Source organism: Bombina bombina, chromosome 2, assembly GCF_027579735.1.
Source record: "Bombina bombina isolate aBomBom1 chromosome 2, aBomBom1.pri, whole genome shotgun sequence".
Lineage (NCBI taxonomy): Eukaryota > Metazoa > Chordata > Amphibia > Anura > Bombinatoridae > Bombina > Bombina bombina.
Genome location: NC_069500.1, coordinates 199,150,013 through 199,174,757, shown reverse-complemented (window position 1 = coordinate 199,174,757; position 24,745 = coordinate 199,150,013). Strand labels below are relative to the sequence as shown.

General features: G+C 40.4%; 1 protein-coding gene across 2 annotated transcripts in view; it reads left to right on the top strand.

Annotated features, from left to right (window-relative positions):
* The window catches only part of FCHO2 (FCH and mu domain containing endocytic adaptor 2), a 505,609-nt gene that overhangs the window by 301,091 nt on the left and 179,773 nt on the right, over nt 1-24,745 (top strand). Inside the window, exons 17-20 of one of the 2 annotated variants that reach the window (XM_053701433.1) lie at nt 5,218-5,694; nt 6,744-6,859; nt 7,848-7,977; nt 22,030-22,141. In XM_053701433.1, the coding sequence (XP_053557408.1) occupies nt 5,218-5,694; nt 6,744-6,859; nt 7,848-7,977; nt 22,030-22,141 (835 nt within the window). The remainder of the gene's footprint in view (nt 1-5,217; nt 5,695-6,743; nt 6,860-7,847; nt 7,978-22,029; nt 22,142-24,745) is intronic. The other variant, XM_053701434.1, reaches the window with a different exon arrangement.

Below are 24,745 nucleotides of genomic sequence, written 5' to 3'. Positions count from 1 at the left end.
GAGGTTTTAAGGACTAAATTTGACTTTTTACCAAAGGTGGTTTCTTCTGATAACATCAATCCTCCTTCTCTTTGTCCTAATCCACAAAATTCTAAAGAGAGGCTCCTACATAATTTAAATGTATTGAGAGCATTCAAATTCTACTTACAAGCTACAAAGGATTTTGCACAATACTCTTTTTTTTTTTTTTTAAACATTTCTCAGGTCTATGCAAAGCCAGAATCCCTCGGCCATTTCTTTAGCGTCTTGGCTGAATTTCTTGATTCACAAAGCTTACTTGGAGGCCTTAAAATCTCCCCCAAGACGCCTTACAGCCCTTTCTTCAAGATTAGTTTCCACTTCATAGGCTTTCAAAAATGGGGCTTCTATTAAAAAATCTGCAGCAATATGGTCATCCTTACATACCTTTACTAAATTCTATCACTTTGATGTTTTTGCTTCTTCTGAAGTGGCTTTTGGAAGGAAAGTCCTCCAGGCAGCAGAATCTAGAAATTAGGCGCATGCCTTTAAAAAAATAAATAAAAAAATGTTATCTTGCCCAAATTGCTTGTGGACTCAACATCTTGGGTATTAGTTCCCATGAGTAATAACTTATGGGCTGGCACCACCTTATGAAAGAAAACACAATTTATGCTTACCTTTATAAATATATTTCTTTCATGATGGTGAGAGTCCGTGAGACCAGCCCATTTTCACTAAATTCACTAAATCTTTTTTTCTGGTAGCAGTTCTAGTTTGCACCTCATTTCCCCTGCTTTGTTCTTTCATACCTTTATACTTCTCCATGCTTGGCATTACATAAGACTAGCATACAAGAGAGGTGGCAGGGATTAAGTACTCATGGAGTTTAAGGAATCATTGCTGCCTCTAGTGGCAAGGAGTTGAATACCAGTAGTAATGACTTATGGACTCTCACCACCATGAAATAAATGAATTTATCAGGTAAGCATACATTTTATTTGGATTATCTTTCATATGGATTATATAATTAAAGTACATTGATTCTCTTAAAGGGCCATAATACCCAAATGTTTAAACACTTGAAAGTGATGCAGCATAGCTGTAAAAAGCTGACCAGAAAATATCGCTGTCCCCTGATCTGAAGTTACCTTACTCCTCAGAATGGCCGAGAACAGCAAACGGATCTTAGTTACGTCCGCTAAGATCATATACAAAAAACTCAGGTAGATTCTTCTTCAAATTCTGCCTGAGAAGGAAACAACACACTCCGGTGTCGTTTAAAATAACAAACTTTTGATTGAAGATATAAAAAAAACTAAGTTTAATCACCACAGTCCTCTCACACATCCTATCTATTAGTTGGGTGCAAGAGAATGACTGGGTGTGACGTAGAGGGGAGGAGCTATATAGCAGCTCTGCTTGGGTGATCCTCTTGCACTTCCTGTTGGGGAGGAGTTAATATCCCATAAGTAATGATGACCCGTGGACTGACTACACTTAACAGGAGAAAGAAAGATATTTTACCTCAAAAGTTCCTCAGTAGCGACCTCCTATTGTAAAGGATTTCTAAGCAGCATTTTAGTGTGTCTGTCCTGGGACATCTTAGGGGATGAGCATCGTGAACTCTCATATTATTTCACCAATCAGGTAAAGGAAGTTTACTATGAAATCTCATGAGATCACAGTAAGAGTTCATGACCTCAGCACTGCTGATGCTGATTGGCTGCTGTTCATTTCTTCATATTTTTTTTTATTTTTACCTGCAGCTGGGAGCAGCTGAGTATAACTTTTTACACAGAACTTACTCTGCTGAGCTGAGGAGATTGTGAGGTAAAATATCTTCCTTTTTTACATAGAGATGCTCAGGTGATATTTTCCTGTCAGCTTTTTACAGTTATACTGCATCAGTTTCAAGTGATTTAGCATATGAGTATTATGTCCCTTTAAGTTCTCTTAAAGAGCATGTTTTTATGTAACAATTGATCTGAAGGTTAAAGATCTTGTTATGCTACACTACTAGTTGGTCTTTCCAAATTTGGAGTCACCTATATAGGGGATTTTCCTCATGGAAGGTAATGGGCAATATACCACAGTACTGGTTCTGATTGGGTTTGCTACATGTAACTGTTTTGTGTCATTGAGAAAGTAGCTGAAGGTTGTGCCGCACAAATAATAATAATAGTTATAATAGTGATACATTTTTAGTGTACAAAACCCTTTCTTAAATATGCATGATAAACAGACATAGAAATTCCATATTTTGAAGCATGTTTTAAAAGTCAGTTTTCGGTTTAGGTAAAGTTTTTTTCTCCTCATATTTTCACGATAATGTATTAGGAACGTGTCGTCCTGTAGCTTCTTGTTGGTTGGAGTTACGTGGAAACTTTTTAAAGAAGTCTTTCATTGTACTCCTCCCCAATGTTTACCCTTCACTTCTTCCTGGCTTTACTTGTGTTTTTAATTATTTGTACTCATCTGCCTGCTAGTCAAATTTGCTTCTCAGTTGATGATTGGGAAGAGAAAAATGTCCCGCAGCCCAGTTGGACTGTGATTTACTACAGTTACTAGTGTAATTGGGATACAATCTGGAACCACTTCAAGCACAAATCAGTTGGTCCATGCAGGAGTCCATTTGGATGATAATGTATTTTCATTATTTCGCCATTTTTTTACTTTAATCCCACTTTAAGTTTTTAGATATTTCTATTCTATTGCCCCAAGAGAGACTGTTGCGTATCCTGAAATCTGGCTCTGTGACATTCTATGTAGTTTTTGCTTGTTCTATGAAGCAGCTTATTTATACCTTTCCCTAATTAACAAAGGACGTTAGATAAGCATACTCGAGACTTCTCAGGGTATATACCACAGGGCAACAAATCAATGCAATTGTAGCTAACAAAATAACCATAGCTTTAAAAAAATTTTTCATGCAGATCTTTTGCAATGCAGTGCTTAGTTGCTTACATATAATGTAAATATTTTAAAATGGCTGTAAGACCGCCCCCCCCATACACTTCTTGTCATGATTGTACAGTATTTTTGCCTTAGAATACATCTTCCATCATAATGGTACTTACAGAAGGGCTTCAATGAAGAAAGAGTCATACATCCTACATTGGACACCTAAGGTCTATTTTCTGGTATTTATCATGGCTTACTACTACTTACCAAGAGAGACTGTCCCATTAAGTAGGGACTAGATAAAGGGAAGCTCCGTCTTTACTGGTGGGAATAAGAATCCTCCTTTCTGCTACCAACTTTTGTTCTCAGCTTTATTTTATTCTCTGGATAGGATGGGCAGGTGCTGTCCTTTAACCTCAGTGTTTCCTTCCTCTGACTAATTCAGTCTTTGGTTTTTTTCCAGGTTATAGCAGAGCAAGTTTGAATATGGCACCCATTAACATCAGTGGTCAGGATTATTTTCAGATGCACATATGGGCTTCTGGCATTTCACATATGTTGTCTCTTTCTTTACAGAAGCTTTTTACTCCCTGGGTCATTATCTCTTCATTCAGCTTTTGTAGAAGGTTTGGGAAGTAATATGTCATTTGTTGGAAAAAATTGTAGTCTGTCTTCAAGGCCAGACATTTTTGTATGGCCCTCTCCCTCACGATATACTTGCTGTACCCACATCTCACAGTGTAGCACTCTTGCAGCAGTACAATGCCTGCAGATTATTTACTTAAAGGGACAGTATACACTCATTTTCATATAACTGCATGTAATGGATACTACCATAAAGAACAAGATGCCCAGATACTGATATAAAAATCCATGATAAAACGGTTTAAAGACTTACTTAGAAACTCTCAGTTTAACTATGTTGAAAAGTTAGCTGGAAAGCCCATTGCAAGTGGGAAATAAGACACTCCCCCTTCTTTTGCATATGAAAAGACCCTTTACACAAACAAGAGCAAGCTGGAGAAGGTAGCTGACGGTATTCACATCAAACTTTGGGGCTTGGTTAGGAGTCTGAAAAGCAGAGCAATGTTATTTAATAATAAGCAAAACTATACATTTAAAAAAAAAATCAAACTTTATGGTCTATATAAATAGATCTACAAAACATATATGCAAAGAAAAAATGAGTGTATTATGTCCCTTTAATCTCTACTCTCAGGGAGCTCCAATCTTATCAAGATAGTGGCTACTGTGTCTCACCTCCCCTTGAGCCAACTGGTCTGTTATACAATCCTACTGAGTTGGGTGCTTTATTTGCAGGGCTGAGCCTATGCCACACTTGTATTGAATGTTTGCCAGGAAGGCAGACTAAAGGTGACTGTTGATCACTGTATGCATCTATTTATTCTTATAAGGGATGGGCAAATTTATCTCAAAATGTATTGTGGGGAGGAGGAACTTTGTCTTCAATTGTCCATTTGATTTAAAAAAAATAAATAAATAGTTTTTTGTTTTTAAAATAATTTTAAAATGTGTCTGAATGTTTTGAATGTTGATTCACTTAGATTTGGATGACACGTTAAGTGTAATTTTGCAAGACCTTTCTGTGTATATAAAGTATTGTAAGATCAAGTAGTATTTTTTTTCTTTGAAGAATTTAAAGTGTAGGAATGAACTACCTTTATTGTGCAAGAATACTGTATAAATGAATGCATGATTGAAAAATCACACTTTTTATTTTTATTAAAAAACTAGTTTAGATGCTTTCATAATTTTGCATATTTGGGGCTGATTATGTACAAATTTAAGGTGTTTTTACCGCATATAAATTCAATGTTTTCTTATGATAAATTAGCTTCATAAATCAAGAGATATCATGAAGCGTGTATAACATTAGTCTGTCTTATGAGCCATGTTTAGAGACAGATCTCCTTTTACCAGAAATATCCTAGATGGTCAGCCAAAAAATAAGTTTTATGTAGGGGGACAGGAGTATGTTTCTAAGACTTCTGGGAAAATTCTACCTAATGTCAAGAGATAGTTGCACTGTGATGGAAATCAAGGAAGCAAGTAAATCCATTAAACCTATAGGTATATATTTATTATTTTATAGAGAATCGGCACAGAACATTCATTGCAGTTTATTAGTAATGGTTTATGTTTACTCAGAGGCTAAATAAATTAAAAATCTTGAATTATCAACATCAAGCTTACAATAAATAATTTTTGCTCCTTTCCTCTCTATTGATTATAAATTTTATGATTTGTGCTATGAAGCGATTCTGTTAAGCCTTAAAAGTTTCACTAGATCTAAACCGCTGCCCTCCTGTACTGTCTCTTTTCATTTCTCTTTAGCTGCACAAAAGGAGCACTCTTGGAGCTCCACTCACTCTCCCACAGATTTTCCCTCAAGTTTAGTGTCTGAGTTATTTGACTGTTTCTCAAATTTTAACTCTGGAGATAAAGCACACTCGGAATATGGCAACAATTTTATGCATAACTTTGACACAATAAAACCTGAGACCTTAGAACCTACCTCATTGCAGTCTCAAAAGACTTGGGAACCCTTTAATGAGAACACTAAGCAGCTGCTCTATGGAAATCGCAAGCGACTTCAGAAATGTCATCATTTTGAGAATGTTGACAATATCAGATATTTTTTGTCTGAAAGATCTCAGAGGAACTGTGCTTTTGAAGCAAGTAGTAGTGTGTCTAATGCCAATTATTTCTCTGATAATGTGTTTATTGAAGAAAACTCAAACACGTCTTCCAGGTCTTCAAAATCTTCATCTTTATACTCTAGCTTAATGTCTTCAGTCCATATAAACAATGGTATGGCATGCATGCTTGGTGGCATTTTGTTGTGAATAGCTCCCAAAATGTGACTTTGCTGTTTTGTTGTGCATTGCTCCCAAAATATTTTTTATTTTATTTTTTGTATACTTACCTTGGCCAGTTTGATATTTGCACCTGTCTTGTAATTTACTTTTTATTGCCTGCATGAATTTTAAACCATTTTGAAGTATGTTGGTCTTGTTTTGTGAGTTTTGCCTTTGTTTATGGATCTGTGTCATTATATGTGCATTTTCCTAATTGTGTAACTAAACAATATATATATATATATATATATATATATATATATATATATATATTCTTGCAGCATCCAAGACCTTTATGAGTTATTCTACTACTTTACACGTCTTACCTGTTTGATATCCTGTGCAAATTTTTAATCAAAACTGGTTTTAGAGGAAATTTTTTTTTTAGACCTGCGTGATTAAAACTAATTCTGTTAATAAACCTAATTAAATTTTGTAATGCAGCGTAACTGTATTTTAATTCAGGGCTCGACAAACCCAGGTGCCAGGGAGCCACTAACTTCTAGAATTTTACCCCTGGCTCCTAATTTTTGGGGTTATTCTCTATATATCTATATATACAACTACCACCGTTTGGCTCCTAAATATTCTATTTTTAAATAGATTTGTGAAGCACTGTTTTAATTCATTAAAAATGTAGTAAACAATTAGTAGTTAATTCCGAGTTAGTATATTTTGCTTACTTTCTAATCTAGTTCTTAATGATTAATAAATACTCAAAATAATCTTACTTTTAGATATCTTATTTTAGATTTGATATTTTATTCAGAGTATGCTTGCCATCTGTCCGTAGTAAAGGTATTTCACAAATTTATATTATGACGTTTCAATCTCTGCTACAACTACTTGATTAACTGTACACATCCCCAGATTGCATAGTTATTTTATTTTATGGTAAAAACATATAATATAGCTATAAGTGAGTAATCTCTGGTTTGTTGTGTGGTTTGCATGTGTGTGATGAGTCAATTTGTGATACTAAAATAATGTTGTCTTTACCAGTGTCCCCTCCTGCACGCCCTACTACGCCACTTTCTGTAGGCACCATTGTTCCACCACCAAGACCAGCATCAAGACCAAAGCTATCCGCAGGGAAACTTAGCGGAATAAATGAATTGGTATGTATATTTCTGTGATTGTATGCAAATAAACTATATATTAATGCTTGATAGTCACAGATGGCTTGTTAGTTCTGCTTTACTATTAGAGGAGCAATGAAAAGTGAACAATCTAGTATCCTTTGAAACACTTAGTAGCAGTTTATTTATTTACTGTTGGTAACAGAAAATGAGTATGTACAGGCAGAAGCAAACGATCTGACGCGATACGCCCATGTGCTTCCTCAGATTTCTTTATTTACTATTAGAAGTGTGACAAGCTTTCCACAATATTTGTTAGCATTGCCATAATTTATGATGATCAGTTATTCCATAGCTGAACATAAAATGGATTGACAGAATACATTTTACATTTTAGCCTGTCGCAATCCTCCTTATATTTTCCATTTGATCCTTCTCCAAGATCTTTCCTCTGCCTATTCCCCATTGTTTACTTTTCGCTCTTCTTATTGCTATTTCATCCTATTTCTTCACCACATTTTCTCTGTGTTCGCTTTTTCATATTTCCTTATTCTCTGTTTCTTTCCCTCCTTGCCAAACTCTACAACTCGTTATATTCATTCTTTATCTGCCCTTCTCCTATAAAATCTCAAACCCCTTACCCTATCTGCCTCCTTTCTATATTCTCATTTGTTATTTTTCTCCTGTGCCTGTTGTGTTGCATATTTTTAAGAGAGCAGTAAATTGTGCATACATCTGAATATAGCATGTTCCTGCAACGTCCATTTTACCTTTTTTTTTTTTGTCATACTTTTTCTATCAATTCTTATTTTTGTTCTTATTTTAAATACACCTATGCGCTTATCATGATAAATGGGTTTCCATTGATATTTGTCTTGTGGATTTAAAATGAAATAGTCTGTGTGGGTATATTTCCTTGACTGGCGCTGTTTCTAAACAGAGCGTTTTCAAATATTGCTAAGCTTATCATTCTAGTTTCTTTTATGGAGATCATTATACTGATTATATGTTTTAATTTTCTTTGAAGCCACGACCGTTCAGTCCTCCATTAACATCTAACACTAGTCCACCTCCCTCTGCTTCTTTGCCTCGTGCAGAAAGCTCCTCTTCAATATCATCTTCTGCTTCATTAAGTGCAGCAAATACGCCAACCATCGGTAAGTGCTTTCTCCAAACAGCATACCTACATAGCATTACTTAAAGGATCATTAAATACAGTACAATTGCATAATTAACAGATGCATAAAAAAATGTAATACCACTTCTTCTGAATTTCAAATGTGTAGTAGTTTTCTCCTACATTGGTGTATCCGGTTCACGGCTTCATCCTTACTTGTGGGATATTCTCAATCCCTACAGGAAGTGGCAAAGAGAGCACACAGCAGAGCTGTCCATATAGCTCCCCTCAGGCTCCGCCCCCCCAGTCATTCTCTTTGCCGCTCTAACTAGTAGCATCTCCACAGGGGTGGTAAAGAGTATGTGGTGTTAGTTTTAGTTTTTTATTTCTTCTATCAAGAGTTTATTTTAAAATAGTGCCGGCTCATACTATTTACTCTGCAGCAGAAAGTGATGAAGATTTCTGCTAAGAGGAATATGATTTTAGCACCAGTAACTAAAATCCATTGCTGTTCCCACGCAGGACTGTTGAATACCAGAGAACATCAGTTGGGGGGAACAGTTTGCAGGCTTAACTGCTTCAGGTATGATCAGTCATTTTTCTAACAAGACCATGTAATGCTAGAAGACTGTCAGAAATTCCCTCTGGGATAGGTAAGCCATTTTTCTTAGACTCTGTATAAAATGATGGCTTATATTAAGGGCTCTATGCTGGTTGACACTATTGTGGGCTTAATCGATTGCTTTTTAGCATGTTTTCAGTATATATAAGGTGTTTTTTCAGACTTTGAAACACTTATGGGGTTTAATATTGTGCCTGGCACTTATTTGGACACCTAATCTAGTCAGAAAGGCCCCTCCACTCTGGAATGAAGAGGGAGGAGGCCTCATTTTCGCGCCTCAATTGCGCAGATGTTTTGACTAGGCAGTTCATGCAGCTTCACGTGGGGAGTCCAGAGGCATCAGAAAAGACTTCAGAGAGGCTTATTTCCTACTTAAATAATCCCTAAGGAAGGTAAAGGCCACAGTAGAAGCTGTGGCATAGTACTGTAGTGTTTTTAACCAGTTAACTGCTGTTATAGCTCCGGTTTGGGCATTAAGGGGTTAATTGGTCTGAAAATTTGTGTGCAATCTTTTCAAAGCATTAAGACACTGTGGTGAAAATTTCATTAAAATCGGATGTTTATTTGATGGTTTTTTGATGTTTCAGTAATAAAGTGTGCACTTTTATTATTTAAAGACACAGTAACGTTTTTGTCAAAAATAATTTTTATTGCATTGAAGTTCTGTTTAAGTCTGTCAAACATGTCTAACCCTTCAGATAGCCTATGTTCTGTATGTTCAAAGGCCAAGGTGGTTCCCCCATTAAATTTATGTGTGAAGTGTGCCATAGCGTCCAAACAGCTCAAGGACCGTACAATCACGCTTAAAGATATAGCCCAAGATGATTCTTTAGCTGAAGGTAGTGAGGATAGCTCGCTATCCTCTCCTTCTGTGTCAACACCAGCTATGCCCGCACAAGCGATACCCAGTACATCTAGCGCACCAATTGCTATTACTATGCAACAGTTAGCGGCAGTAATGGATAATTCTCTCGCAGCATTTTTATCCAAACTGCCAGCTTTTCCTAGGAAGCGTGATTGCTCAGTTTTAAATACAGAAAATGAGCAAGCAGACGCAGAGGATAATTTAGTGCCCTCACATCAATCTGACTTGGCGGTGAGGGAGGGCCTGTCTGAGGGAGAAATTTCTGACACAGGAAAAGTTTCTCAGCAGGTAGAGCCTGATACCATAGCATTTAAATTTAAGCTTGAACACCTCCGCGCCCTACTTAAGGAGGTCCTAGCTACACTTGATGATTGTGACCCTTTGGTGGTCCCAGAAAAATTGTGTAAAATGGACAAATTCTTAGAGGTCCCAGTACACACTGATGCGTTTCCGATACCTAAGAGGGTGGCGGATATCGTGACTAAGGAGTGGGAGAAGCCAGGTGTACCTTTTGTTCCCCTCCTATATTTAAGAAAATGTTCCCAATTGTTGACCCCAGAAGGGACGCGTGGCAGACGGTCCCTAAGGTAGAGGGGGCAGTTTCAACGCTAGCTAAGCGCACGACTATACCAATAGAAGACAGTTGCGCTTTCAAAGACCCTATGGATAAAAAATTAGAAGGTTTACTTAAGAAAATTTTTGTTCAACAGGGTTTTCTTCTTCAACCAATTTCTTGCATTATTCCTGTAACCACTGCAGCGGCTTTTTGGTTTGAGGAACTAGAAAACTCGCTCCAGAAGGAGACTTCTTATGATGAAGTCATGGACAGAATTCGCGCCCTGAAGTTGGCTAATTCTTTCATTACAGATGCCGCTTTGCAGTTAGCTAAATTAGTGGCGAAAAATTCTGGTTTCGCAATCGTGGCACGCAGAGCGCTTTGGTTAAAATCTTGGTTGGCGGATGTGTCGTCCAAAACAAAATTGCTTAATATTCCTTTCAAGGGTAAGACCCTATTCGGGCCAGAGTTGAAAGAAATTATTTCAGATATCACTGGGGGAAAGGGCCATGCCCTTCCACAGGATAGACCTTTCAAAGCTAAAAATAAGTCAAATTTTCGTTCCTTTCGCAATTTCAGGAACGGACCGGCTTCTACCTCTACAGCCACTAGGCAAGAGGGTAACGCATCCCAGCCCAAACCAGCATGGAAACCATTGCAAGGCTAAAACAAGGGTAAACAGGCCAAGAAGCCTGCTGCTGATACCAAGACAGCATGAAGGGGTAGCCCCCGATCCGGGACCGGATCTAGTAGGGGGCAGACTTTCTCTCTTTGCTCAGGCTTGGGCAAGAGATGTTCCGGACCCCTGGGCACTAGAAATTGTCTCTCAGGGGTATCTTCTAGAGTTCAAGGACCTTCCTCCAAGGGGAAGGTTCCACATGTCTCGCTTATCTTTTGACCAGATAAAGAGACAGGCATTCTTACATTGCGTAGAAGACCTTTTAAAAATGGGAGTGATACACCCAGTTCCAATAGCAGAACAAGGACTGGGATTATACTCAAACCTGTTTGTAGTTCCCAAAAAGGAAGGAACTTTCAGGTCAATTCTGGACTTAAAAATCCTAAACAAATTCCTCAGAGTTCCATCATTCAAAATGGAAACCATTCGGACAATTTTACCAATGATCCAGGAGGGTCAATATATGACTACCGTGGACTTAAAGGATGCGTACCTGCATATTCCTATCCACAAAGATCACCATCAGTTCCTGAGGTTCGCCTTTCTGGACAAGCATTACCAGTTCGTGGCCCTTCCCTTCGGATTGGCCACTGCTCCCAGAATTTTCACAAAGGTGCTAGGGTCCCTTCTAGCGGTGCTAAGGCCAAGGGGCATTGCAGTAGCACCTTACCTAGACAACATTTTAATACAAGCGCCGTCCTTTCACAAAGCAAAGGCTCATACGGACATTGTTCTAGCCTTTCTAAGGTCTCACGGGTGGAAGGTGAACATAGAAAAAAGTTCTCTGTTCCCGTTCACAAGGGTTCCCTTCCTGGGAACAATAATAGAAATGAAGATCTTTCTGACAGAGGTCAGGAAGTTAAAACTTTTGAACACTTCTCAAGTTCTTCAATCCATTCCACAACCCTCCATAGCTCAGTTCATGGAGGTAATAGGACTAATGGTTGCGGCAATGGACGTGGTTCCCTTTGCTCGGATTCATTTAAGACCATTGCAACTGTGCATGCTCAGACAGTGGAATGGGGATAATGCAGATTTGTCTCCCCAGATTCAAATGGACCAGAAAACCAGAGACTCACTCCTCTGGTGGTTGTCTCAGGATCACCTGTCTCAGGGAATCAGTTTCCGCAGACTGGAGTGGATCATTGTCACGACCGACGCTAGCCTCTTAGGCTGGGGCGCGGTCTGGGAGTCCCTGAAGGCTCAGGGCCTATGGTCTCGGGAAGAATCTCTTCTCCCGATAAACATTTTGGAATTGAGAGCGATATTCAGTGCGCTCCAGGCTTGTCCTCAACTAGCGGAGGCCAAATTCATCAGATTTCAGTCGGACAACATGACGACTGTAGCGTACATCAACTGGGAAGCGGATTATCTGAGTCGTCAGACTTTCCATCCGGGGGAGTGGGAACTTCACCCGGAGGTATTTGCTCAGTTAACTTAACTATGGGGCATTCCAGATCTGGGTCTGATGGCGTCACGTCAGAACTCCAAAGTTCCACGTTACGGGTCCAGGTCCAGGGATCCCAAGGCGACATTGGTAGATGCCTTAGTAGCGCCTTGGTCGTTCAATCTAGCTTAGGTCTTTCCACCGTTTCCCCTTCTCCCCCGGCTAGTAGCCAGGATCAAACAGGAGAAGGCTTCGGTAATTCTGATAGCTCCTGCGTGGCCACGCAGGACTTGGTATGCAGACCTGGTGAATATGTGATCGGTTCCACCATGGAAGCTACCTTTTGAGGCAGGACCTTCTAATTCAAGGTCCATTCGAACATCCAAACCTAGTTTCTCTGCAACTGACTGCTTGGAGATTGAACGCTTGATTCTAGCTAAGCGTGGGTTTTCGGAATCAGTTATAGATACTCTGATCCCGGCTAGAAAGCCTGTCACCAGGAAAATTTACCATAAGATATGGCGTAAATATCTTTGCTGGTGCGAATCCAAGGGTTACTCATGGAGTAAGATTAGGATTCCAAGGATACTATCTTTTCTCCAAGAAGGATTGGAGAAAGGTCTGTCAGCTAGTTCCTTAAAAGGACAGATATCTGCTCTGTCTGTTTTGTTACACAAGCGTCTGGCAGCCATGCCAGATATTCAGGCGTTTGTACAGGCTTTAGTCAGAATCAAGCCTGTCTACAGACCTGTGGCTCCTCCATGCAGTCTAAATTTAGTTCTTTCTGTTCTTCAAGGGGTTCCGTTTGAACCTCTACATTCCATAGATATTAAGTTACTATCTTGGAAAGTTTTGTTTTTAGTAGCTATTTCTTCTGCTAGAAGAGTTTCTGAATTGTCTGCTTTGCAGTGTAATTCACCCTATCTGGTGTTTCATACAGATAAGGTCGTTTTACGTACCAAACCTGGTTTTCTTCCAAAAGTGGTTTCCAATAAGAATATTAACCAGGAAATAGTTGTTCCTTCTCTGTGTCCTAATCCAGTTTCTAACAAGGAACGTCTGTTACACAATCTTGATGTGGTTCGTGCTTTAAAGTTTTATCTAAAAGCAACTAAAGACTTCAGACAAACATCGTCCTTGTTTGTCAGCTATTCTGGCAAGAGGAGAGGTCAAAAGGCGACTGCGACCTCTCTGTCTTTCTGGCTGAAAAGCATCATCTGGTTGGCTTATGAGACTGCTGGAAGGCAGCCTCCTGAACGAATTACAGCTCACTCTACTAGAGATGTGGCTTCCACATGGGCTTTCAAGAATGAGGCTTCTGTTGAACAGATCTGTAAGGCAGCGACTTGGTCTTCACTGCATACATTTGCCAAATTTTACAAATTCGATACTTTTGCTTCTTCGGAGGCTATTTTTGGGAGAAAGGTTTTACAAGCAGTGGTGCCTTCCGTTTAGGTTACCTGACTTGTTCCCTCCCTTCATCCGTGTCCTAAAGCTTTGGTATTGGTTCCCACAAGTAAGGATGAAGCCGTGGACCGGATACACCAATGTAGGAGAAAACAATTTATGTTTACCTGATAAATTTCTTTCTCCTACGGTGTATCCGGTCCACGGCCCACCCTGGCATTTTAGTCAGGTTTAAATTTATTTTTGTAAACTACAGTCACCACTGCACCCTATGGTTCTCCTTTTTCTCCTAACCGTCGGTCGAATGACTGGGGGGGCGGAGCCTGAGGGGAGCTATATGGACAGCTCTGCTGTGTGCTCTCTTTGCCACTTCATGTAGGGATTGAGAATATCCCACAAGTAAGGATGAAGCCGTGGACCGGATACACCGTAGGAGAAAGAAATTTATCAGGTAAACATAAATTCTGTTTTTCTAAAAGATTACAGTTACTTCAATTTTCCCTGCCCTGTATCATGTGACAGTCCTCAGCCAACCACAGATGTATATACGTATGTACTGTCAACTCTTGTACATTCTCAGTAGGGGCTGGTGCCTTAAAGTGTGTATACAAAGATTGTGCACATTTTTATAATAGAAGTACACTGGGAAGTTTATGTCAGTTTGCATGCACTATCTGAATCGTGAAACTTTAATTTTGACTTCAGTCTACCTTTAAATTCATCAGTTGAACTTTTTTTTTTTAGCACAAAGTACAGATCTAATTATACTCGGCTCTAAGCCTAGACTGATGTCTCCATCCTTAGCATAGACAGCGGAGTGGTGCTCTTGCATTGAGATCTTCTGATTGGTGCACTGCTTCCCAGCATTTGGAGGAGCTGGCAGGCATACAGAAGCGTGCATGTGCTTTCAGTACAGCTTGGTCATGCATACATTTAATTGTATTGGATTTAATCATCTCAGTATCTGTGGGCAGTGGAAAAACACCATGTTTTATATTTAAAAAATTTTTTGAAAATGCTGGGAAATGGTTAATAGATCCCTACTAAGGAAATACTTAACTATTCTTGAGCAATGGGGTAATATAGGTATAGAAAAGTACTAATATGTCCCTTTGTTATGTGTCATTTTAAAATCATTGCATGCAAGTTATCTGCAGGGTTCTTTTAAATATCTTGCAATATATGAAAAAATAATGCTTACATGTTAAACTTAGACAACATAGAAAGGTAACCTTTTACAGCGTACAGCGTACAATTAAACATAAAATCCTATTTGCTTCTATTCTCAAAATTACCTCTTGCTCTTGGTGGTCTTGAAAATTGGCCTCTTTCCATGAGGGCATACTGAGGTAGGCCCAGGAGTTTGCATGTGTTTGGTAAGATTTGAGATATGTATAATATGCTTGATTTACTTTTTCATCATTGTAAAATAATAATGTACATTCATTATTTTACCTACTTTTCCTGCAATCTTAGTTCTGAAAATTGTGCTTACAATGTTTTTTTGTCATATATATTTTTTTTTTAATTTGCTTTTACTGTGCATGTGACATAGTCACAGATCTCACATCCATAATTACTGTTTGTGCCTGTTAGTGTGCTATAACTCATTGTATTAACATAGATATAATGCCACAGCCAGCACACTGAGGAGGAACGGTTATTATCATTTATTTGTATAGCGCAGTCAAATTCTTTAACACTGGGTACAGAGATAAGGGTATACAATGACATAGGTTAGTGATAAGATACAAAACAAAACAGACTAAATAAAACTTGTACAGAAGGAGGAGGGCCCTGCTTTGAAAGTGCTTACAGTTTACAGATTCAGGGTCAGAGACATAAGGTTTGGGGTAGCTTGTCACAAGGATTATAAGAGGATGGCTCAGGGAGTATTTAGAGAGAAAACGAAAGTCTAGTTGGGAGTAAGGCTGTTTAGTGCTTTATAGGTTAGGGTTAATACTTTGAATTGTATGGGGAACCAGTGTAGAGACTCGCAGATTGGAGCAGCTGGTGTAGATCAGCTACTTAGGTGGATGAGTCTTGCTGAAGCATTCATTATAGATGAAAGGGGGGAGAGGCCGAGTTTTGGAAGGCCATTAAGAAGTAGATTGCAGTAGTCTGCGTGACAAAAGGAGGGAGTGAATTTGGATTTCTCCAACATAGGTGTGTCCGGTCCACGGCGTCATCCTTACTTGTGGGATATTCTCTTCCCCAACAGGAAATGGCAAAGAGCCCAGCAAAGCTGGTCACATGATCCCTCCTAGGCTCCGCCTACCCCAGTCATTCTCTTTGCCGTTGTACAGGCAACATCTCCACGGAGATGGCTTAGAGTTTTTTAGTGTTTAACTGTAGTTTTTATTATTCAATCAAGAGTTTGTTATTTTAAAATAGTGCTGGTATGTACTATTTACTCTGAAACAGAAAAGAGATGAAGATTTCTGTTTGTAAGAGGAAAATGATTTTAGCAACCGTTACTAAAATCCATGGCTGTTCCACACAGGACTGTTGAGAGGAATTAACTTCAGTTGGGGGAACAGTGAGCAGTCTTTTGCTGCTTGAGGTATGACACATTCTAACAAGACGATGTAATGCTGGAAGCTGTCATTTTCCCTCTGGGATCCGGTAAGCCATTTTTATTCAGACAGTAAATAAGGGCTTCACAAGGGCTTATTAAGACTGTAGACATTTTCTGGGCTAAATCGATTCATATATAACACATATTTAGCCTTGAGGAATCATTTAATCTGGGTATTTTTGTAAAATAATATCGGCAGGCACTGTTTTAGACACCTTATTCTCTAGGGGCTTTCCCTAATCATAGGCAGAGCCTCATTTTCGCGCCGGTATTGCGCACTTGTTTTTGAGAAGCATGACATGCAGTCGCATGTGTGAGGAGCTCTGATACATAGAAAAGACTTTCTGAAGGCGTCATTTGGTATCGTATTCCCCTTTGGGCTTGGTTGGGTCTCAGCAAAGCAGATACCAGGGACTGTAAAGGGGTTAAAGTTAAAAACGGCTCCGGTTCCGTTATTTTAAGGGTTAAAGCTTCCAAATTTGGTGTGCAATACTTTTAAGGCTTTAAGACACTGTGGTGAAATTTTGGTGAATTTTGAACAATTCCTTCATACTTTTTCGCAATTGCAGTAATAAAGTGTGTTCAGTTTAAAATTTAAAGTGACAGTAACGGTTTTATTTTCAAACGTTTTTTGTACTTTGTTATCAAGTTTATGCCTGTTTAACATGTCTGAACTACCAGATAGACTGTGTTCTGAATGTGGGGAAGCCAAGGTTCCTTCTCATTTAAATAAATGTGATTTATGTGACAATGAAAATGATGCCCAAGATGATTCCTCAAGTGAGGGGAGTAAGCATGGTACTGCATCATTCCCTCCTTCGTCTACACGAGTCTTGCCCACTCAGGAGGCCCCTAGTACATCTAGCGCGCCAATACTCCTTACTATGCAACAATTAACGGCTGTAATGGATAATTCTATCAAAAACATTTTAGCCAAAATGCCCACTTATCAGCGTAAGCGCGACTGCTCTGTTTTAGATACTGAAGAGCATGAGGACGCTGATGATAATGGTTCTGAAATGCCCCTACACCAGTCTGAGGGGGCCAGGGAGGTTTTGTCTGAGGGAGAAATTTCAGATTCAGGGAAAATTTCTCAACAAGCTGAACCCGATGTGATTACATTTAAATTTAAGTTGGAACATCTCCGCGCTCTGCTTAAGGAGGTGTTATCCACTCTGGATGATTGTGAGAATTTGATCATCCCAGAGAAACTATGTAAAATGGACAAGTTCCTAGAGGTCCCGGGGCTCCCAGAAGCTTTTCCTATACCCAAGCGGGTGGCGGACATTGTAAATAAAGAATGGGAAAGGCCCGGTATACCTTTCGTCCCTCCCCCCATATTTAAAAAATTGTTTCCTATGGTCGACCCCAGAAAGGACTTATGGCAGACAGTCCCCAAGGTCGAGGGAGCGGTTTCTACTTTAAACAAACGCACCACTATACCCATAGAAGATAGTTGTGCTTTCAAAGATCCTATGGATAAAAAATTAGAAGGTTTGCTTAAAAAGATGTTTGTTCAGCAAGGTTACCTTCTACAACCAATTTCATGCATTGTCCCTGTCACTACAGCCGCGTGTTTCTGGTTCGATGAGCTAGTAAAGGCGATCGATAGTGATTCTCCTCCTTATGAGGAGATTATGGACAGAATCCGTGCTCTCAAATTGGCTAATTCTTTCACCCTAGACGCCACTTTGCAATTGGCTAGGTTAGCGGCGAAGAATTCTGGGTTTGCTATTGTGGCGCGCAGAGCGCTTTGGTTGAAATCTTGGTCAGCGGATGCGTCTTCCAAGAACAAACTCCTTAACATTCCTTTCAAGGGGAAAACGCTGTTTGGCCCTGACTTGAAAGAGATTATCTCTGATATCACTGGGGGTAAGGGCCACGCCCTTCCTCAGGATAGGTCTTTCAAGGCCAAAAATAAACCTAATTTTCGTCCCTTTCGTAGAAACGGACCAGCCCCAAGTGCTACGTCCTCTAAGCAAGAGGGTAATACTTCTCAAGCCAAGCCAGCCTGGAGACCAATGCAAGGCTGGAACAAGGGAAAGCAGGCCAAGAAACCTGCCACTGCTACCAAGACAGCATGAAATGTTGGCCCCCGATCCGGGACCGGATCTGGTGGGGGGCAGACTCTCTCTCTTCGCTCAGGCTTGGGCAAGAGATGTTCTGGATCCTTGGGCACTAGAAATAGTCTCCCAAGGTTATCTTCTGGAATTCAAGGGGCTCCCCCCAAGGGGGAGGTTCCACAGGTCTCAATTGTCTTCAGACCACATAAAGAGACAGGCATTCTTACATTGTGTAGAAGACCTGTTAAAAATGGGAGTGATTCATCCTGTTCCATTAGGAGAACAAGGGATGGGGTTCTACTCCAATCTGTTCATAGTTCCCAAAAAAGAGGGAACGTTCAGACCAATCTTAGATCTCAAGATCTTAAACAAGTTTCTCAAGGTTCCATCGTTCAAAATGGAAACCATTCGAACAATTCTTCCTTCCATCCAGGAAGGTCAATTCATGACCACGGTGGATTTAAAGGATGCGTATCTACATATTCCTATCCACAAGGAACATCATCGGTTCCTAAGGTTCGCATTCCTGGACAAGCATTACCAGTTCGTGGCGCTTCCTTTCGGATTAGCCACTGCTCCAAGGATTTTCACAAAGGTACTAGGGTCCCTTCTAGCGGTGCTAAGACCAAGGGGCATTGCAGTAGTACCTTACTTGGACGACATTCTGATTCAAGCGTCGTCCCTTCCTCAAGCAAAGGCTCACACGGACATAGTCCTGGCCTTTCTCAGATCTCACGGATGGAAAGTGAACGTGGAAAAGAGTTCTCTATCTCCGTCGACAAGGGTTCCCTTCTTGGGAACAATAATAGACTCCTTAGAAATGAGGATTTTTCTGACAGAGGCCAGAAAAACAAAACTTCTAAACTCTTGTCAAACACTTCATTCCGTTCCTCTTCCTTCCATAGCGCAGTGCATGGAAGTAATAGGTTTGATGGTAGCGGCAATGGACATAGTTCCTTTTGCGCGCATTCATCTAAGACCATTACAACTGTGCATGCTCAGTCAGTGGAATGGGGACTATACAGACTTGTCTCCGAAGATACAAGTAAATCAGAGGACCAGAGACTCACTCCGTTGGTGGCTGTCCCTGGACAACCTGTCACAAGGGATGACCTTCCGCAGACCAGAGTGGGTCATTGTCACGACCGACGCCAGTCTGATGGGCTGGGGCGCGGTCTGGGGATCCCTGAAAGCTCAGGGTCTTTGGTCTCGGGAAGAATCTCTTCTAGCGATAAATATTCTGGAACTGAGAGCGATATTCCATGCTCTCAAGGCTTGGCCTCAGCTAGCAAAGGCCAAGTTCATACGGTTTCAATCAGACAACATGACGACTGTTGCGTACATCAACCATCAGGGGGGAACAAGGAGTTCCCTGGCGATGGAAGAAGTGACCAAAATCATTCAATGGGCGGAGACTCACTCCTGCCACCTGTCTGCAATCCACATCCCAGGAGTGGAAAATTGGGAAGCGGATTTTCTGAGTCGTCAGACATTGCATCCGGGGGAGTGGGAACTCCATCCGGAAATCTTTGCCCAAATTACTCAACTGTGGGGCATTCCAGACATGGATCTCATGGCCTCTCGTCAGAACTTCAAGGTTCCTTGCTACGGGTCCAGATCCAGGGATCCCAAGGCGACTCTAGTAGATGCACTAGTAGCACCTTGGACCTTCAAACTAGCTTATGTATTCCCGCCGTTTCCTCTCATCCCCAGGCTGGTAGCCAGGATCAATCAGGAGAGGGCGTCGGTGATCTTGATAGCTCCTGCGTGGCCACACAGGACTTGGTATGCAGATCTGGTGAATATGTCATCGGCTCCACCATGGAAGCTACCTTTGAGACGAGACCTTCTTGTTCAAGGTCCGTTCGAACATCCGAATCTGGTCTCACTCCAGCTGACTGCTTGGAGATTGAACGCTTGATCTTATCAAAACGAGGGTTCTCAGATTCTGTTATTGATACTCTTGTTCAGGCCAGAAAGCCTGTAACTAGAAAAATTTACCACAAAATATGGAAAAAATATATCTGTTGGTGTGAATCTAAAGGATTCCCTTGGGACAAGGTTAAGATTCCTAAGATTCTATCCTTTCTTCAAGAAGGATTGGAGAAAGGATTATCTGCAAGTTCCTTGAAGGGACAGATTTCTGCCTTGTCTGTGTTACTTCACAAAAAGCTGGCAGCTGTGCCAGATGTTCAAGCCTTTGTTCAGGCTCTGGTTAGAATCAAGCCTGTTTACAAACCTTTGACTCCTCCTTGGAGTCTCAACTTAGTTCTTTCAGTTCTTCAGGGGGTTCCGTTTGAACCCTTACATTCCGTTGATATTAAGTTATTATCTTGGAAAGTTTTGTTTTTGGTTGCAATTTCTTCTGCTAGAAGAGTTTCAGAATTATCTGCTCTGCAGTGTTCTCCTCCTTATCTGGTGTTCCATGCAGATAAGGTGGTTTTACGTACTAAACCTGGTTTTCTTCCAAAAGTTGTTTCTAACAAAAACATTAACCAGGAGATAGTCGTGCCTTCTTTGTGTCCGAAACCAGTTTCGAAGAAGGAACGTTTGTTGCACAATTTGGATGTTGTTCGCGCTCTAAAATTCTATTTAGATGCTACAAAGGATTTTAGACAAACATCTTCCTTGTTTGTTGTTTATTCTGGTAAAAGGAGAGGTCAAAAAGCAACTTCTACCTCTCTCTCTTTTTGGATTAAAAGCATCATCAGATTGGCTTACGAGACTGCCGGACGGCAGCCTCCTGAAAGAATCACAGCTCATTCCACTAGGGCTGTGGCTTCCACATGGGCCTTCAAGAACGAGGCTTCTGTTGATCAGATATGTAGGGCAGCGACTTGGTCTTCACTGCACACTTTTACCAAATTTTACAAGTTTGATACTTTTGCTTCTTCTGAGGCTATTTTTGGGAGAAAGGTTTTGCAAGCCGTGGTGCCTTCCATTTAGGTGACCTGATTTGCTCCCTCCCTTCATCCGTGTCCTAAAGCTTTGGTATTGGTTCCCACAAGTAAGGATGACGCCGTGGACCGGACACACCTATGTTGGAGAAAACAGAATTTATGTTTACCTGATAAATTACTTTCTCCAACGGTGTGTCCGGTCCACGGCCCGCCCTGGTTTTTTAATCAGGTCTGATAATTTATTTTCTTTAACTACAGTCACCACGGTATCATATGGTTTCTCCTATGCAAATATTCCTCCTTAACGTCGGTCGAATGACTGGGGTAGGCGGAGCCTAGGAGGGATCATGTGACCAGCTTTGCTGGGCTCTTTGCCATTTCCTGTTGGGGAAGAGAATATCCCACAAGTAAGGATGACGCCGTGGACCGGACACACCGTTGGAGAAAGTAATTTATCAGGTAAACATAAATTCTGTTTTTTGTAGTTTCTTGAGTAAGGAAAGGTCGATTCTGGAAATGTTGCTTAGGTTTGCATGGCAGGATTTGGAAAGAGCTTGGATATTTGAAGTGAATGTGAGTTCAGATTCAAATGTGACCCCAAGACAGTAGACCTGGGGTGAGGTGTTGAGAATAGTCTCCAACTGTAAGAGAAATGTCAGGTGTTGGATGTCTCTGAGGGGGGGGGGGGGGGGGATATGATGCAGCTCAGTTTTAGACCAATTAAATTGGAGGTTTGTGAACGTGTTAGTAAGTTTTGGACATATTATCAGCAGATTGCTTGCATAATAAAAGATACCGCTAAAATGTTTTACAGACGTATTTTTGCTTGAGTGCATTACCAAAATATGTCTATTCGAAAATTTAAAAAAAATTCATACATTTGTTTGGCTTTAATTTCCCAATAAATGTGCATTAACTGCATGTGATAGAATCTTATAAATATGGAATAATGTTAATTAAAATAATCAATAGTTGGTGGTCTGTAGCCCCTGTTTTTTATATATATATATATACTTAAATGTCTTTGTACTCTAGGCATATCCCGTGGTCCCAGCCCGGTCACCCTTGGAAACCAAGACACCTTGCCTGTTGCCGTGGCTTTGTCTGAGTCTGTCAATGCCTACTTTAAAGGAGCAGACCCTACAAAGTTAGTATACATTCTACAGGGAAGTATGAACTGCTTAAAATATCACCATCCTGCAAAGCATGACTTAAAAGGATAAAGTGTGCACTTTTAAGCAACTTTCTAATTTACTCCTATTATCAATTTTTCTTCGTTCTCTTGCTATAATTATTTGAAAAGTCCGGAATGTAAGCTAAAGAGCAGTGGTTCAGCACCCTGGATAGGGCTTGCTGATTGGTGTGTACATTTAGCCACCAATCAGCAAGCGCAACCCAGGTGCTGAACCAAAAATGGGCCGGCTCCTTAGCTTTGATTTATAGCATCCATTAGGCTTTATTTAGGTACTTTTTTTTTTTTTTTTTTTTGTATATACAATCAAAACTCTTATCTGCTTTTTAGAGTGATAGGTGTATTAGAAATCCACTACAGCTTTGTATGTCGCACATGTGATGATGCTATTTATGTCATAGGTTGACGTGTCATCATTTTGTGCCATTTTTTTGGCGCTAAAATTTCCAGCCAAAATTGCTGTTATAAGCTCCGCCCCCAGCTCATTCAGTGTTCTCAGGAAACATTTAGAGAGCTTTCATGAAGCATTTTATTAATCAGTTTTCTTTTTTTATACATTTTTGCTCAGTTTCCCATTCTCTCAAGCCTGTTATATATATCATATATAGGAGAATGGATATAAATTTGCAGAATTAATTTATTTTTTTCAATAGTAGTTTTTCCTTCTTAATATAAGGAGAGTCCATGGCTTCATTCCTTACTGTTGGGAAATACTGAACCTGGCCACCAGGAGGAGGCAAAGACACCCCAGCCAAAGGTTTAAATACCTCTTACACTTTCCCCTATCCCCCAGTCATTCTTTGCCTTTCGTCACAGGAGGATGGCAGAGAAGTGTCAGAAGATTCAAAGTTGTTCCTCAGGAGGGATACATGCATTTCGATATGGAACTGGAGTTTTAAGTAGTCTTGTCAGCCTCTCAGTGAGAGCATTGACAAAAGTTAGTCTGGAGATGCAGGGAGAGTCTTTCTGCGTACCTGTCCAGACTGCCTGCTAACAACTCCTTAAGCAACCAGTGTTGATGAGTTTCACTGTTTGTTTTCTTCACTCAAGTCCATGTCAGGAGCAATGCTACAAGACTGTCACACTTGAGAGGCTGTGTTTCTGTTCCACAGCACGGATTCTGGTAAGATCATTTACATTTTTACTTATGTTGAAATTGCTGAAGACAGGGTCACAGTGCGACTCCTTTTATCTTTATAGAATCATGGGTTAATATCTCCTGAGTGAGGTTATTGAACAGTGGGGATTAAACAAATGTGTTACTTTTATTTTATGCTGCTTTATGTGTGAGATTTATTTCTTCTATAAGATATGACGAGTCCACGGATTCATCCTTTACTTGTGGGATATTATCCTCCTGCTAACAGGAAGTGGCAAAGAGCACCACTGCAGAGCTGTCTATATAGCTCCTCCCTTGACTCCACCCCGCAGTCATTCTCTTTGCCTACTCTACGTACTAGGAAGGGTAAAGTGAAAGAGGTGATAAAATGTTAGTCTTTATTTTCTTCAAGCAAGAGTTTTTTATTTTAAATGGTACCGGTGTGTACTATTTTCCCTCAGGCAGCAGATGGATGAAGACTTCTGCCTGGAGGCTGATGATCTTAGCAGTTGTTACTAAGAGCCAGTGCAGTTCCCACAGAATGGCTGAGGAGTACTTAAGAAACTTCAGTGTGAGGAACGTTTCTCCAACATTGGTGTGTCCGGTCCACGGCGTCATCCTTACTTGTGGGAATATCTCTTCCCCAACAGGAAATGGCAAAGAGTCCCAGCAAAGCTGGCCATATAGTCCCTCCTAGGCTCCGCCCACCCCAGTCATTCTCTTTGCCGTGGCACAGGCAACATCTCCACGGAGATGGTTAAGAGTTTTTTGGTGTTTAAATGTAGTTTTTTATTCTTCTATCAAGTGTTTGTTATTTTAAAATAGTGCTGGTATGTACTATTTACTCTGAAACAGAAAAGGATGAAGATTTCTGTTTGTGAGAGGAAGATGATTTTAGCAGACAGTAACTAAAATCGATTGCTGTTTCCACATAGGACTGTTGAGATGAAGTAACTTCAGTTGGGGGAAACAGTTAGCAGACTTTTCTGCTTAAGGTATGACTAGCCATATTTCTAACAAGACCATATAATGCTGGAAGGCTGTCATTTCCCCTCATGGGGACCGGTAAGCCATTTTCTTAGTCAAGCAAACAGAATAAAGGGCTTAATATGGGCTATAAAACTGGTAGACACTTTTATGGGCTAAATCGATTGCTTTATTTGGGCATTTTATACATGTTTATGCTGATAATTCTCATTTATAAACTTGGGGAACGTTTTTTAACGGCAGGCACTATGTTAGACACCTTTTCCAGTCAGGGGGGCCTTCCCAGTTGTAGGCTGAGCCTCATTTTCGCGACATTACTGCGCAGTTGTTTTTTGAGAGCAAGACATGCAGATGCATGTGTGAGGATCTGAAAGTAGCTGGAAAAGTTTCTAGAAGGCGTCACTTGGTATCGTATTCCCCTCTGGGCTTGGTTAGGTCACAGCAAAGGCTATAGCTGGGACTGTATAGGGGTT